At 52.9% G+C, this 15209-nt stretch overlaps 7 protein-coding genes across 7 annotated transcripts; 6 read left to right on the top strand and 1 right to left on the bottom strand.

Annotated features, from left to right (window-relative positions):
• Window positions 1-173: 173 nt before the first annotated feature.
• A1O1_03338 (uncharacterized protein) lies at window positions 174-665 on the top strand (the record flags this gene model as incomplete). The annotated part of the gene is made up of 2 exons (XM_007724243.1): window positions 174-242; window positions 282-665. The coding sequence occupies 2 exons, from the start codon at window positions 174-176 to the stop codon at window positions 663-665; spliced, it is 453 nt and encodes a 150-aa protein (XP_007722433.1).
• A 34-nt stretch (window positions 666-699) lies between these two features.
• A1O1_03337 (galactose-1-phosphate uridylyltransferase) lies at window positions 700-1956 on the bottom strand (the record flags this gene model as incomplete). The annotated part of the gene is made up of 2 exons (XM_007724242.1): window positions 700-1804; window positions 1856-1956. The coding sequence occupies 2 exons, from the start codon at window positions 1954-1956 to the stop codon at window positions 700-702; spliced, it is 1206 nt and encodes a 401-aa protein (XP_007722432.1).
• A 720-nt stretch (window positions 1957-2676) lies between these two features.
• On the top strand, window positions 2677-3610 carry A1O1_03336 (uncharacterized protein; the record flags this gene model as incomplete). Its single annotated transcript, XM_007724241.1, has 2 exons — window positions 2677-2718; window positions 2765-3610. The coding sequence occupies 2 exons, from the start codon at window positions 2677-2679 to the stop codon at window positions 3608-3610; spliced, it is 888 nt and encodes a 295-aa protein (XP_007722431.1).
• Window positions 3611-4969: 1359 nt separating this feature from the next.
• A1O1_03335 (uncharacterized protein) lies at window positions 4970-6706 on the top strand (the record flags this gene model as incomplete). Its single annotated transcript, XM_007724240.1, has 5 exons — window positions 4970-5258; window positions 5329-5701; window positions 5751-6121; window positions 6182-6521; window positions 6574-6706. 5 exons carry the CDS (start codon window positions 4970-4972, stop codon window positions 6704-6706), a joined length of 1506 nt encoding a protein of 501 aa, XP_007722430.1.
• A 680-nt stretch (window positions 6707-7386) lies between these two features.
• A1O1_03334 (uncharacterized protein) lies at window positions 7387-8694 on the top strand (the record flags this gene model as incomplete). The annotated part of the gene is made up of 3 exons (XM_007724239.1): window positions 7387-7597; window positions 7652-7927; window positions 7979-8694. The coding sequence occupies 3 exons, from the start codon at window positions 7387-7389 to the stop codon at window positions 8692-8694; spliced, it is 1203 nt and encodes a 400-aa protein (XP_007722429.1).
• Window positions 8695-9239: 545 nt separating this feature from the next.
• On the top strand, window positions 9240-10375 carry A1O1_03333 (uncharacterized protein; the record flags this gene model as incomplete). The annotated part of the gene is made up of 2 exons (XM_007724238.1): window positions 9240-9516; window positions 9588-10375. The coding sequence occupies 2 exons, from the start codon at window positions 9240-9242 to the stop codon at window positions 10373-10375; spliced, it is 1065 nt and encodes a 354-aa protein (XP_007722428.1).
• Window positions 10376-12002: 1627 nt separating this feature from the next.
• Window positions 12003-15202, top strand: A1O1_03332 (Pro-apoptotic serine protease; the record flags this gene model as incomplete). The annotated part of the gene is made up of 3 exons (XM_007724237.1): window positions 12003-12413; window positions 12465-14963; window positions 15017-15202. 3 exons carry the CDS (start codon window positions 12003-12005, stop codon window positions 15200-15202), a joined length of 3096 nt encoding a protein of 1031 aa, XP_007722427.1.
• Window positions 15203-15209: the final 7 nt, after the last annotated feature.

Below are 15209 nucleotides of genomic sequence, written 5' to 3'. Positions count from 1 at the left end.
TAGATAGAAATCTGAATGTCATTGGTGGCAGGGATCTTGCAGCCGCTGCGAAATTTACGTACCTTTATTTAGTCGCCCTCACCAAAAGCTCCATGACCTTTTCGAATGCGCAGATGAACTCGTGTCAAGATCCTCCCCATTAGTAGAGGTCAACGATTTCTCAACGCCACCACATGACTTCCTTGCTCCCACGGTCAGAGGGTTATCTCCCTCTCTACATCTTATTTGTGAGTACTTTTGCTGTCGCGTCAGGGCTCGTGGTCTCTAACACCTTGACGTAGGTTGGCGTTACTGCCATTGGCAATGCCATCCAATGTTACACCACTCTTTCGTATACGCAGCGCCTGTATCCTGGGCAACCTTCGACGTCCACCAGCAAGACCTCGAACGCACAATCATCACCGGTCACTCCTCTCTCGTCAAGAACATTTGGAACATGGACAATTGCAGTCGGCCTCGTAAGGGTCTTCGCGGCATACCACATACACGAAGCGTCCTGGTATCAGATGCAAATGTTGACCAACATCATTGGCCTCGTTCATTTTAGTATGGAGGCATTTGTATATAAAACGACGAGACCATCTGGCCCTTGGCTGGCTCCCATCAGCGTTGCTTTGATAGGCACGTTATGGAGCATCGCACAATACGACTTCTATGTCAGGTAGAAAATGCGAAGCCGGAGAAGTTGTTTTGATTGCTTCACGGGACACTTTTCTCGGGCGCAGGCGGATTCTGTACACGCGCTCCGTCCTGGAGCCTTTTTCTGTATAGCTCTCCGCCACATTTCTGCAACCTGAGCGTTGCCTGTTCGGGTGTGATGTCTCTTTGTGGCTCGGCCATCATTTCATAGCCGACCAAGAATTTCCTGACGGTCGCACTTCTCAGGAGCGGAGGGTAGAAGTGAATGTGAAGACTGGAGCATTCAATTTCCTCCTCAGTACCGTCGAGTGGTGCCTGATGGATACCCATGCTGTATGGGAAGCTGGTCTCGAACAGATTGTCATACCTACGAGTGACTTCCGCGATTGCTTCCGCCAGATGCATTTGCTCTGTTTCTGTCAGGTCAATCAGAGAGCGAACATGTTTGGCGGGCAGGATCATGGTTTCGAATGGCCAGACCGCCCACCATGGACAGACGACCAGGAAAGTCTCGTTCTGGAAGACAACTCTCTCATTCTTTTCCCGCTCTAAGCGAGCGTAATCGACCAACATATGCCCACCACCTTGCTCGCGGTGATACTTTCTCAGTTGCTGCAGTTCAAGGGCAGGCTCTTCCGGCAGGGAAGTGGTGGTCCAGATCTGTCCATGAGGATGTGGATTCGAGCAACCCATCGCAGCACCTTTGTTCTCGAAAATCTGCATCCATCGGTACTGATCCTTCGGAGTGCCAACGTCTGCATGATGGTTGGTTGGAGGGAGGTGGGTTGGTCTAGCCAGAGCCGCCAGAGGTGATTTGGGAGAGATGTGCGCTGTGTAGATATCTGTCCAGGTCTTGACAATATGATGGATTTCCGTGGGCGACATGTCGGCTAATGTGATGTTGTGAGCAGCGCTGAAGGTCAAGACATAGCATTTCCCCTTGACTGGCTCTGCCCGCAACAGGAGCCCGGGTAGACTTCCTGGCGGATCTGGAGAGGTATAATCGGCTTGCGACTCCTTCACAGCACTGAAATCGTTCACAAAGACGAAGGTATCCTCGTAACTGGGATTGGTGTCTCCAGACGCTCTTTTGTTGCCTGGACACAAATAGCAGCTCGGGTCATATGCAGGGAGATCAATGACCCCGGGACTTTCCTCTTGCCCTCTATAACACATCAATCAGGGATGGTTTTGTGGGGTGGCGCAGATCTCTTACTGCCATGGTCTCTTGGTTCGATGTGGAGACACGAGAATCCAGCTTCCGCGGAGAGGGTTGTATCTGCGATGAGAGATGTCGTCGAGAATCCTGTCCGGCATTTTGGGGAGTAGTGCTGCTTACATGCGGAAGGAGAAGGACTGGCCGGGAGCAGTGAGTTCGTAAGAGGTGGTGCGTTCAATGCTATATGGAGCGATGCGGCTGGCGGGTAACAGGCGGAAACGGTGTGGAGAAAAGCGGATATGTGCCACCGAGTCCAGGCTATTCAAGAATGCTCCTCATGAGAGCGTCGTCGCAGGCGTACTCGAATTGTCTTTGTCCTCAGAGGACATGAAACGGCTAGCAAGAGGATGATAACATCCCATACTAGGAGGCAATGGAAGCCCGTTGACCTACAAAGATTGGTGGTGTTGATTTGGCTGTTGAAGGCCGAGTCGCTAAGTCGCCCACTGCATTATTGACGGCAACTGCCCTGGTCTACTACTAGCACTGGAAGAGCCCAGCACTGCAGTGTGCAGTGTTATAGGCCTCCGGCCTCCTTAGCCCCTCAGCCTACCTACCTGATTATCGCACCTATCGATAAAAGGATGCGGTTCCCTCCGTTCATCGGCCTCGTGCGTTCTCTTACTCGTAGAATTATCACAAACACATCCCTCATCTCATCCACTTTCCGGCCTATGCAGGGACTGATCTTTCCTCGACCTTCTCCTCAGAGGTTGTAGTTTGCTGATATCGATGCAGCACTGCTGCACCAGGTCATGAGGCCATTGGACATTGGTTAAAGCCATATCAGATGGGCGCAATCTCGCAGGTCTACCAACATGGCCCCGGATCCGTTATGTCTCTATAGCCTGCCGAACGAGGTACTGTCTTCCTCATAACTTGAGCCAGGAGATGCTGACGGGGCAGATCTTGGTCTCCATTCTCTCCGGTTTTGAAACACAAACTCTACTTCCCCTAGTAGTGGTATCGCGACGCTTCCACTCAATAATCCTTCGTATTTTGCACTTTCGTCTCCTTCTTGCGGCAGCGTTACCAGAGTACAAACTCATTCTGGAGGCCTACCATCCTAGCAAACGATACACTGATCCCTACCTCTTCTGCACGTATCTTGGGACCGATGGCCTTAGTTCGAAGCATGAGGGCGAGGGCAGCCTATATGAAGATTGTGCAGGAGAACAAGGGAGGCTTGCAAAACTAGGGGGGCTGTACAGTCGATTCCGGCCTGAAAGACCAAGCGTACAAGGCTCTATGCCAGCCCGGCGCATCGCGGGTGCGGTGGCCGCCCAGGTGTCACCCAATCCTACCCAACCAATCTATGCTGAGGGCGGCGACGGGGGAAACACAAAGGTCCTGCATAATATGAATCTTGATGCCGACGAACTCTTCGGCCAATTCTGCGCATATGCTAGCCTTGTCAGGCTTGGGCCACGGCGAGGAGTGTTCTTGAGCAATGCACATCTTGTTCAATCTGGGCAGGGTGTCATGAGAGTGTGGAAGCAATGGCTCCAAGATCGCGCGTGCGAACTATACGAACGGGAACAGAATCCTGGTATAGAGATGGACAGAGCTCCGACCAAAAGTGACACCTCCATTGGCTCCGATAAAAATATCCTTTGGACCGATTACAAGAAGAACGTCGGGCTGCGGGTAGCAATTCGCGACCGCGACGGCCGATGTCATGGCAAAGACCCTTGCGAGCTGGATGATCTGCCATTGAGCTGTTCCATTGAAATCCAAGGTGATGTGTATTGATGACAGAGTGAACCAGTGCTGACATTGTACAGAGCTCGTCGTGCGGACAACGCATCTGATGCTTGCTGTAGAGACATCCACGCAGAAGCAGGATAGTCGATCAGGTAAAACTCTCATCTTCGGCGCATTTGCTACAGTGTCCTCGCCCTCAGCGACGTGAGGATCGCATCTGCCCAATTCAATAAGTGCTCTATACGGATACAAGAGCATCACGAGTGGCGGAGCTGTTCAAAGGCTGGACGTCAGAGCCCCGGGCTGACTCTGCCACAGGCCTTTTCTATATATCTTGGGGTATACGGTCGATGGAGTAGGATGGCATTTTTTCATTTGCGACCATGCACGCTTTAGACCTGGGACTGATATATGTATTACTGTGTACCGGAGGGACAAGCTCGCAGAGTCTGGATAGCTGGCGCCCTCTCACTTTGTTTTGGTTTCCAACTAATATTGGCGGCCAAGCTGATCTACAACTTGCTACCTGACATAGCAGCAGGCTAGACACCTCAGATAGGCAAGCGACATATGCGAGGAGCTGAAAGAGGATTCTCGGGTAGATGGGCTATGGCTCGGTTGAGCATACGCGGATTGTGTGGCGTTTTGGTTTGTCTTGACAGTGCCATCACTGCGATGGTCGTAGTATAGTATCCGACACCTGCACTGCTTGCTCACTCCAAGGTCGGCCAGCTCCATTCTGTCTCATTTGTTCTTTGGGCGAGGGAATTAAGAGTTACAGTTGCTGCTTCTCGTCGTCCAATGGAATCGTCGGAAGGCTCAGCCTCGTCACGTCTCATGACGGGCTTGAATTATGACGTAACAGCATCTAAATGGTACTATGACGATGTTACAAACGTACAACCTTCGAGTTACCTCCTATCACAGTACATTGCCTCAGGAAGTCCTTTCCTGGCGAGAATGTCGCCGATTTTGATTTGTTGCCCGGCATGTTCAGCCTTGCGCTTCACCAGTCAGAGGTCTATCCATCGTCGATTTGTGGATGACCAGCAGCCACCAAGTCAACACCTCCGTCCAATTGACCAACGGAGCCATCCGTTTCTGCCTGCCATCTACGTGCCCAAATCCGTGGGGAACATAACTGACATACCCGTAGCCCAGTGATGATCAGCCTCTAGTAGTAGCAGATATAGGTAGGCGTGTATCCCTCCCTATGAAGAATCTTCCCACACATTCTAGTCTTGGTGCTTTCTTTAATGCCCTTGCTGCAGGGCAAACGGTCGTTCTCCTTATAGAGATCCTCCCGCTTTCAATCCGTCTCTCCTCCCTGCATCTTATCACATAGAAACCTTACCATACTCCCCACCGTATCAGTCATCATCGAAGCGTTACCGGGTACAGGAAACCATGGATCCAGACTTTGAGGGTCGAGTACTGGTCATTGCAAACAGACTTCCTATCACAATAAAACCCGATGCAGAAGGTAATTTTGACTACACCATGTCCTCGGGCGGACTAGTTTCGGGGTTGAGAAGTCTGGCCAGAGTGGTGGACTTCAAGTGGTTCGGATGGCCTGGTCTCGATGTCCACCGTAACGACAAAGACCGAGTCAGGGGTCAACTGCACGACCAGTTCAACGCTGTTCCGATCTTCCTTCAGAAGGACCTCGCGGAAAGACACTATAACGGATTCTCTAGTAAGTTCTCCCTCTGCGGCCCCTGCGGCCCCGTGGTGTTTTGGTCGCCTTACACGGTCTCTGCCCCTAGATTCTGTGCTTTGGCCACTCCTGCACCGTATGCCCGAAAAAGTGGGCGAGGACGGAGGTTGGTCGGACGCCTATCTCGAGGTCAACGAGATCTTTGCCGACAACATCGTTCCATACGTGGAAGATGGGGACCTGATCTGGGTCCACGACTACCACTTGATGCTTCTCCCTGGAATCCTTCGCGAGCGATTAAGCAAAAAGAAAGATCTTCGAATTGGATTCTTCCTGCATACGCCTTTCCCAAGCGAGGACTATTTCACCATTCTGCCCTTCCGAGAGGAGATCTGTCGTAGCCTCCTGCTTTGCGATGTTATCGGGTTTCATACCAACGAATATGCGAGAAACTTCTTGGACAGTGCTCGGACAGTGCTCAAGTAAGTACCACCCAGTCTCCGATCGTTAGTCTCCCAGACTGACCCTCAGGGATGTCGCCAAATCACCGCATGATCTTCACTGGGCTGGGAGGCGGGTCATTCTACATGGCTTCCCTATAGGCATTGAGCCAGAGGAATTCACTCAAAAGGTGCAGTCCGCGGAGGTCCAGAAGGAGATTGCCAAACTGGAGAAAGAATTCAATGGCCAGAAGATCCTGCTGGGTGTTGACAGACTTGACTATATCAAAGGAATACCTCAGAAAGTGAGGGCTTTTGACAGATTCCTGACGGCGCATCCCGAATGGGTGGGCAAAGTTACAATGATCCAGCTGGCCATTCCAACGCGAGCGGACGTTCCTACGTACCAGAGGCTGAGAGAAGAAGTCGAGCAACTGATCGGACATGTCAATGGCAAGCACGGTATGTTCATATGGCGGGTTTTACCCCTGTCTGAAGTTCTTTGTTCCTGATCACGCCTAGGCACGTTCACCCACACGCCCATCCACTATCTATACAAATCGCTGAACCCAGAACAGCTTTCTGCACTATATGCTGTGTCTGACGTGTGCATTATCTCCTCTCTTCGAGACGGCCTCAACATGGTGAGCTATGAATATGTTGCAAGTCAGGTGCAACGAAAGGGCGTCCTGATGATGTCCAACTATGCTGGAGCGGTCAAACTGCTTCCTTCCTGCGTCGCCATCAACCCATGGGACCTCCCGCGATTCGCTGAGAAGATTGGCGATGTGTTGGACATGCCGCCTGAAGAGCGGGCGAGACGACAGGAGGAGAATTACAACGTTGTGAGCAAGTGGACCAGGTGAGCCAGGAATGTACCCTGACAGGCAACAGCGATGCTAAATCTTTGGCAGTGTCAGTTGGGGAACTTCATTCTTGAATACCATGATCACGCTGGAGATCCCGCAGACCGAAGCACCCATAGATCGTGATAGGATCGGCGAATCCAGTGTGAAAGACGAGGAGGCGGGAAAATTACAGTCATGACAGATCTGACCATACTGGCACCCGTCTCTGTGGTACCATGGCCGGGATGTCGGTTGAACATACCTTCCAGGACTCACTCACGTTCGCATCGGGGACATTTTCTTATTGCATCTCATAGCATATGACAGCGAGCATACCACGGCAAATCACCACACGGATGCAGGATCAGCAAAGCGGCACGGCGTATCATGCAGCACATTGGCCTCGCGCATGGCGACAGACGCCACAAAGCATGGCATCCCATCTCCGACTCCTTGGTCAGACTTTTCATATTTGATATGAATTCGGCGCCCGTGGGAGTTGTCGGGCTCGCGTAGTATTCAACAACACCCTCGCTTGACTGTGCAGGCATCCACCGAGGTGGCGCATCACCACACAACCAAGAGAAACTACTACAATGGGTATTGGTGGACTTAAGAGTCCTCCATCCTGGTAAGCTGAACATAAATACAAATATGAGTACTACTGTGGTAGAAAGCGAGGGAACACAATTCCATCACAAGTCGATATCACAGTAATCATTACCTGGTACATCATTTTAATTATTTCGGATTCCACACACTTCCCCCGCACTCCTACAAATTTCATCTACAACCTGCATTTGTACAGTAGTACGTACGTTGTAACAACACATTTTCCAAGTTACCGCCTCACATCCTCCCTGGTGGTGCCGACGCATGATGTCGCGCATCGAAGAGCTCCCCGATGATTTTGACGAGAGTGTTGATCTCAATGCGACGCCCAGCGCACCCTCGATTGACGAGCTGTACAACCAGCACATCAGTGCGCCCGAAACCAAACATGTCTCAGACAAAAGCTTCGAGGAGATTGTGCAAGAGATGAGCAAGACACCTCTGTTCATGAACAGTCTCGATGAAGCGACTGACGAGGGTACGCCGGCCCCAACCGCGGCTACACAGTCTGGCTGAGCAACGTGGTGCGCAGATGGACAAAATATCATGGTGGAAGCCATCAAGGCCTTACAATACGAGGGCACCAAAGCAGAGATCGCCCAGGGTTTCAAAGAACGTGGCAACGAGATGGTTGCAGAAAAGAAATGGAGCGACGCCAAAGAGTTCTATACGAAAGGCCTGGCCGTCTTGGTTGACAAGAGCGAAGACAAGTGGGACAAACCTACAGACATGGATGCCGAGATGAAACAACGTATAGCCCTCGAGGAGCAACTCTATACAAACCGAGCACTGTGCAATCTAGAGCTGAGTGCGTCGATCCACCACCGGAGAATGGGATGACAGTCTACTGACGTTGCAGAAAACTATCGGTCGACGACTCTAGACTGCGCAGCCGCCCTTCGAATCAACCCTACGAACGTCAAAGCTCACTACAGGTCGGCCGCCGCTTTACTCGCGCTGGACAAGGTCCTAGAAGCTCTGGATGTGGCATCAAGAGGCATCAAGATCGATCCAGAGAACGGCGCGCTGAAGAAGTTGTTGGACCAGATCCGGACCAGAGCGAAGGCCAAGGAAGAGCAGGATCGACGTCGGCAAGCTGAACTCAGGAGGAGGCAACAGGAAAAGGCCACGTTAGATGCCGCTCTTAGGGCCCGGAAGATCCAGTTACACGGCTCGAAGCATTCTCCAAACTTGGAGGACGCAGTCATCCGTTTGTCACCAGACCCCTTGTCGCCGACGAGCCAGCTTGAGTTTCCCGTCATGTTGCTCTACCCGATGCACAACCAGTCGGACTTGATCAAGGCTTGGGCGGAGAAGGACACGATCAATCAACATCTCAGCTATATCTTGCCGTTGCCGTGGGACGGCAAAAATGAGTACCGGATGGACACAGTGGAATGCTATATGGACACAATCAGTGGGGGATTGATCAAGATTGGAAAGCAATTGACATTGCTTGAGGCCCTGTCCAACGGTAAGACACAGGTCGTCGACGGCCTAGTTAGGATCTACGTAGTGCCAACATCCATGGCGGCCCAATGGATAGAGGAGGTGAAACGGAAAAAGGGCAAATGATACTACGTACTTAGTATGGCATCACCAGGTGGTCTTCATAACGTCGCACTCTTGATGTAGAGGTATGCCACTATTAGAGAGTAAGCATACCTTAGAGGCTGGCAGAGTAGCACGATTTAGTCACTGGTGGTTTATCGGCTGTGCGAGGGAATCCGGACAGGATTAGATCCTGTCACCTCTTTTCCTAGCCGATCATCCGCTGATTGATTCTTTCGTCGCTCCTCTTGTCGCTCATCATCGCTTCCCGCTTCCCGCTTCCCGTTCCCCTGCTACTCTCCCTGGCTTCCCATCTGCCAGTGAGCCTCTGCATACTACTAGTACCAGGAGATAACCTGCTAGCCCCGCCCTTCCCGCAGGCCGAAGTCGCCCTGGCGTCTCTTTAGCTCTGCGGCCTCCGCCACTGGCACCTGTCCCACTCAGCTGCACCGCAGTCAAACTGTACCACACTCGCTCCAAGGCTGCTCGTCGGTACGTTTCCAGCATCAACGAAAGCCGTTACTAGTCGCTTACGCCCAATCAAGCACCCTTCGCACCCCTCGATAGTCATGAACAACCCCGCTGGCGTGCCGATGTACGCTTTCAGCAATCCCCAGGTTGGAGGCTCGTATCCCACTGCTATGTCCCCTGGCCACCCTGGCCCCCTATTCGACAACGCTCAGACGCCTTTTCAGTCAAGCATCAACCCAAACCACCTGCAGAGAGTATCCCATTCCCAGCAAGGTCAACAGCTGGCAGCTCAAAATCCCTATCAACAACATCCACACCCAGGACAGGTCATCCCCCGACCAGAAAGCGCCGGTGTCCACTTTCCACCAAACCAAGGTCAGTCGGTTTGCAAAGCATCTTGCTGGTGCTGTTGCTATCGAGGGTCTGAAGACTAATGCAGTTGGCAGGGCATTATCCCAATGGACAATCTCCTGTCTCGATGAACCCAGCGCCAACTCAACCGTTCCCTTCCGTCCAGCACCAGCCGCATGCAAGTGCTCCTCAGTCACAGCTTCCTTTGTCTGCGCCTACGGAACTGAATATGGCATCAAGCGTTGGGCTACAAGGGCAACCCAGCGCGAGTCTGGCCCAACAGGCACAAATACAGCATGCGGCACAAGCGACGCGCTCGGTTTCTCAACAAATCCCTCCATCTGGGGCTGGATCAGGTCCGCCCCTGTCGCCACAATCAGCTGCTCGAGAGCGTGCGAGGGTGTCGGTCCTCCTGGAAATCAATACACATTTGCTGCAAGAAGTGGTCTCACTGCAAGCCCAAGGAAAAGCAGGCATCGCGCCAAATGCGGGCCAGCAGTCGCCCACATCCCCTACATCCACTGATCCAGGCAACGCATTGGCTAGTAGCTCTGGCGAAGCACCGAAGGGCGCGACCTCTTCCAAGCCGCCCTCCCAGGAGTACGCCGACTGCATGCGGCGTTTACAGGCCAATCTCGCTTACTTGGCTGCGATTGCGGATGCAAAGAAGAAGGCGGGCGCGTTGCCATCTGGCCCGGCGATCATGGTTCCACCTCCGCACTTACCACAGGTTCATGACCTCTATAAGAAGCTTAACGCCCTGTTTCCGGAAGCCGGGCATTCTGCCGTCGGCAAGGCAGTTGCATATGCAGCGGCACAGAACCAGAGTCCGCACCCGGGCGCAAAGCAACAGCAGTCTGCTTCGGTACCGGCCCAGGGTTGAGATGGGCCAGCTTTTTAGGAGTTTTGCGAAGGCAAGACACCATGTGCATCATCCATGCGCCAGAATAGGGCCACGAGGATTCACTCATACCCACATATACTCCTTTCTTCTTGCACAGAAGAATGTGCCCTGACTCCGAGATGCTCGGGGCAGTGACGGAGACCATCATGGGGTGTCCTCCTCGAGCTCATCATCCTACTGGTGGTTGTAGCGACAAAAGCACCACATCAACTCTAGGCTCCAGGGCTCTCGGATTGTCGTCGGGAACGTCCAATGAAAACATGGATGTGCCCGCCTCGACACGATCGTACCGAAGATGGCCTTGCGCAGCTACATGGGAAAGGAGGACGAACCAAGGCAGAAAAGTGATGCCGTCCATGTTCATGCCTTGGGAAGGGGAAGCGATTGACAATAGCGTGTCTGCCTGCGACAGTCCAACATTCGTACGGCAGCTGACTGCTGGCTCCGGTCTACGAGGCAACGAAACTCCTTGGGCGATCAACTGCTTTCGAGACGCCATGACGAGGATGCGAGTTGGACGGGCCATACTCTCACATTCACTGTCACATGGTCCCGGAATCCAGTTCCCGGACAATACCAGGAGAGGGTACGATAGTGCTATCTGGGAGTGGGAGACCGAGACCGTGGCTGTCTAGGTAATAAGGGGGGTTCCTTCACACATTCGAATGGAACAAGTCGAAGCATCAATTTCCACATATAGCTAGCTGCACTGTCTCTGTTACGGAGACGTGTATGTACATGACCTTTTATTCCCGCTGCCATACATGCTAGTAGTACTCTTCAGTGCGTTGAGTTGTAGTGCATTCAAGGCCGACTTGGGAGTGCCATTAAAAGCGCCAAGACAGGATCCAAAATGGGAATGGGCGGAAATTCAGTTCCTTCGTTGAACTCCGAGTCCAGCTGAGTTCATTCATTATTCGACGAGTCGCGTGTCCGCATTATAAAATATGGCCGTGTTTCAAAAGACAGAATTCTGACCTGCAAATATCGGAGGTTCTGATATCATGCCAACGAGACCCTACCTCACATCACTGCATATAACCATTAAACCTTTGGACGCGAATGAAAGCTGTCAAGGAAGTACGTTCAAGAAGTGGTAGGTTTAGTACTAGTAGTAGTAGACACGTCGAGAAAGTCGGGGACTCGTTTCCGAAATATCGTCATTTGACTGTGTACATTTGGTTCGGAAAGCGATGAGCCACTCCGGCCTCAGAACAATTACTCTGTATATTGCTTTCAGGCGGGCTGGTCACTGCTACACGAGGTAGCCTTGCGAACACTGCTGTCTTTTCGAGCTTCTGCAGAGATCTTCTCTCCACAGGATCTCCTGTATGCTTCTTCATTCCGCTTCTGAATGATATCAAGAATCCGCCCCAACCTCAATAGGGCATCTTTTTTTCAGTCCTGTAGTACCTCTTGCGCCACGGTTCCTTTACACTTACGCGCCGACCTCGGTTTCGCAAATCCTGCCAGAGCTATCATACCTGCCGAGTGCCGCCGACCGATTACTCGTGCGCCGACGATATACAGCCAGTTCGCACGTTCAGCAGCATCTACTGCCGCCGGTCGTCGCAAAAGCGTCAACGCTCGTCGTGTCACCTCCGCCATGTCAGCTCACGGCGAAGCTCGACCCAAACGAAGATCAAGTCCGGTTTCGGCCCTAGAGAGACCGAAAAAACAGCTCAAGCAAGAGAATGGGGTACCTACACCGGGGGACGCCACTCCGCAGAACGGTTCGGTCTATGATATCGAGGCTAACTCGAACTCCCTGCCCATAATCAATACCGTTTCCGCGGCGGGCGACTCTCCCGAGTGGCAGGCTACAATAGAGAAAGTGATCAAGAGTGTGGTATCAATACACTTCTGCCAGACATGCTCCTTTGACACCGACCTTTCCACCTCAAGTCAAGCAACGGGGTTCGTGGTGGACGCAGAGAAGGGCTACATCTTGACAAATCGCCATGTGGTTTGTGCGGGACCTTTCTGGGGGTATTGTGTGTTTGACAATCATGAAGAAGTGGGTTCCCGCTCCGACCATGCTATAAGAGCGGTTTGCTGACGGCTGTAGTGCGACGTGCGACCTGTCTATCGTGATCCTGTCCACGACTTCGGTATCCTCCAATTTGACCCCAAGGCTATCAAATATATGCAAGTCCAGGCGCTGAAACTGCAGCCCGATTCCGCGCGAGTGGGGGTCGAGGTCAGGGTTGTGGGCAACGACGCCGGAGAGAAGCTGAGCATCTTGTCGGGCGTCATCAGTCGATTAGATCGCAACGCTCCCGAATACGGAGAGGGCTACAGTGACTTCAACACCAATTATATCCAAGCTGCAGCAGCAGCTACTGGTGGAAGTTCTGGCAGTCCCGTAGTCAACCTCGGTGGCAATGCGGTAGCTCTGCAGGCAGGCGGCCGCGCAGACGGTGCTGCCACCGACTACTTCTTACCGCTTGATCGGCCGTTACGAGCCCTTCAATGTCTCCAACAAGGGAAGCCCATCACGCGAGGGACGATCCAAACGCAATGGATGCTGAAGCCATTTGACGACTGTAGGAGACTGGGGTTGACGCCGGATTGGGAATCGGCGGTGCGCAAACACTTCCCAAAGGAGAACAGTATGCTCGTGGCAGAAATCGTCCTGCCCGAAGGTCCAGCCGACAACAAGATCCAAGAAGGGGATGTCTTGATCAAGGTCAACGGGGAGCTACTGACGTCTTTCGTCAAGCTCGATGCCATCCTCGACTCGTCTGTGGGAGGCAAGGTGGATCTCTTGTTCCAACGAGGCGGAGAGGACCACGAGGTCACACTGGATGTGTCTGATTTGCATGCAATCACCCCCGATCGATTTGTCACGGTGGCTGGTGGTAGTTTCCACAACCTGTCCTATCAACAAGCACGATTATATGCCATTGCTTGTAAAGGATTGTATGTGTGCGAGGCAGCAGGCTCGTTCAAGATGGACAATGCTCTATCGGGATGGATCATCGACACGGTCGACCAGAAGCCCACTCCGGATCTTGATACATTCATTCAAGTCATGAAAACCATTCCTGACCGGTCTCGCATCGTCATCTCATACCGACATATCCGAGACCTTCATACTCGGGCCACGAGCATCGTACACATTGACCGACATTGGCACCCCAGAATGAGGCTGGCTGTCCGCAACGACCAGACTGGCCTCTGGGACTTCAAAGACCTCGCCAAGCCACTCCCAGCCGTCCCACCCGAACCCAAGTCGGCCGACTTCATTCAGCTTGACGGCATTAATCTGCCTGCCGCGGCCGATATCGTGCGCTCATTTGTCAAGGTTTCATGTTACATGCCGGTCAAGATTGACGGCTACCCCCAAGCCCGGCGGACCGGATTCGGACTCGTGATCGACGCCGAGAAAGGTCTGGTGGTGGTCTCTCGAGCAATCGTGCCGTACGACCTCTGTGATATCACCGTCACCGTGGCCGACTCGATCCAGATTGAGGGTAACGTAGTTTTCCTTCATCCCCTGACCAACTATACGGTCATACAGTATGACCCGAAGTTGGTGGATGCGCCTGTGCAGTCGGCCAATTTATCGACGGAAATGATCAAGCAAGGCGCGGATACGATTTTCGTCGGATTCAATCAGAATCACCGGGTGGTGGTTGCGAAGACCACCGTGACCGACATCACGGCGGTGGGGATCCCTGCGAACGCGGCTGCCCCCCGGTATCGTGCTGTCAACCTCGATGCGATCACTGTGGATACCGGTCTATCGTCGCAGTGCTCGTCCGGCGTTCTGATCGGTGCGGACGGAGTTGTTCAAGCCTTGTGGCTCACATATATGGGTGAGCGCAGTCAAGGTAGCCACCGCGACACCGAGTACCATCTTGGTCTGGCGACCAGCATGATCAACCCCGTGCTCGACCAGATCAAGGCCGGCGTCATCCCGAACCTACGGATTTTGAATATGGAGTCGTACGTGGTGCAGATGGCGCAATGTCGGATCATGGGTGTTTCGGAAGAATGGATCAAAAAGGTTGCCAAAGCCAATCCCGCACGCCATCAGCTGTTCATCGTTCGGAAGGTGGACTGTGGTCCAGCCAACGGACCGAGCGACGGCCAGTTGCTCCAGGAAGGAGACATCATCCTCACGCTCAACGGCCAGCTCATCACGCGGGTGTCGGACTTCGATATCATGTATGACCAGGAATGGCTTGATGCCTTGGTCGTGCGGAAGGGCAAAGAAGTCCATCTCCGGGTGCCCACCGTCCCGACGGAAGATCTGGAAACTTCTCGCGCCGTTATCTTCTGTGGCGCCGTGCTACAGAGACCTCACCACGCGGTGCGGCAGCAGATCAGCAAGCTTCACTCGGAAATCTATGTCAGCGCCCGAAGCCGAGGGTCACCAGCATATCAATATGGACTGGCTCCAACCAACTTTATTACGCATGTCAATGGGGTGAAGACACCGGACCTAGACTCCTTTGTGAAGGAGGTCAGCAAGATCGAAGACAACACCTATTTCCGGTTGCGGGCCATGACATTCGACAACGTGCCGTGGGTGGTGACCATGAAGAAGAACGAACACTACGTAAGTGCCAGTTGGGTCGGGGCGGATTTTACACAGGCTAACATGTTGTACAGTTCCCCATGTCTGAGTACGTGAAAGATGGAAAAACGCCGACAGGATGGCGAGTAATCTCCTACAATGCGAAAGGAAACAAATCGGGCGGCAAAAATGACGGTGCACCGATAACGGCTGAAGGTATGGATGAAGAGGTGGGCGGAAGTGATGGGGATGGGGATGAGGTCCCGGACACATGCTTGTGAAAAAGGA

The sequence above is a fragment of the Capronia coronata genome (assembly GCF_000585585.1).
Source record: "Capronia coronata CBS 617.96 chromosome Unknown acBCG-supercont1.3, whole genome shotgun sequence".
Taxonomy (NCBI): Eukaryota; Fungi; Ascomycota; class Eurotiomycetes; order Chaetothyriales; family Herpotrichiellaceae; genus Capronia; species Capronia coronata.
The sequence above is the reverse complement of the archived record's forward strand: the minus strand, read 5'-3'. Positions and strand labels throughout refer to the sequence as shown.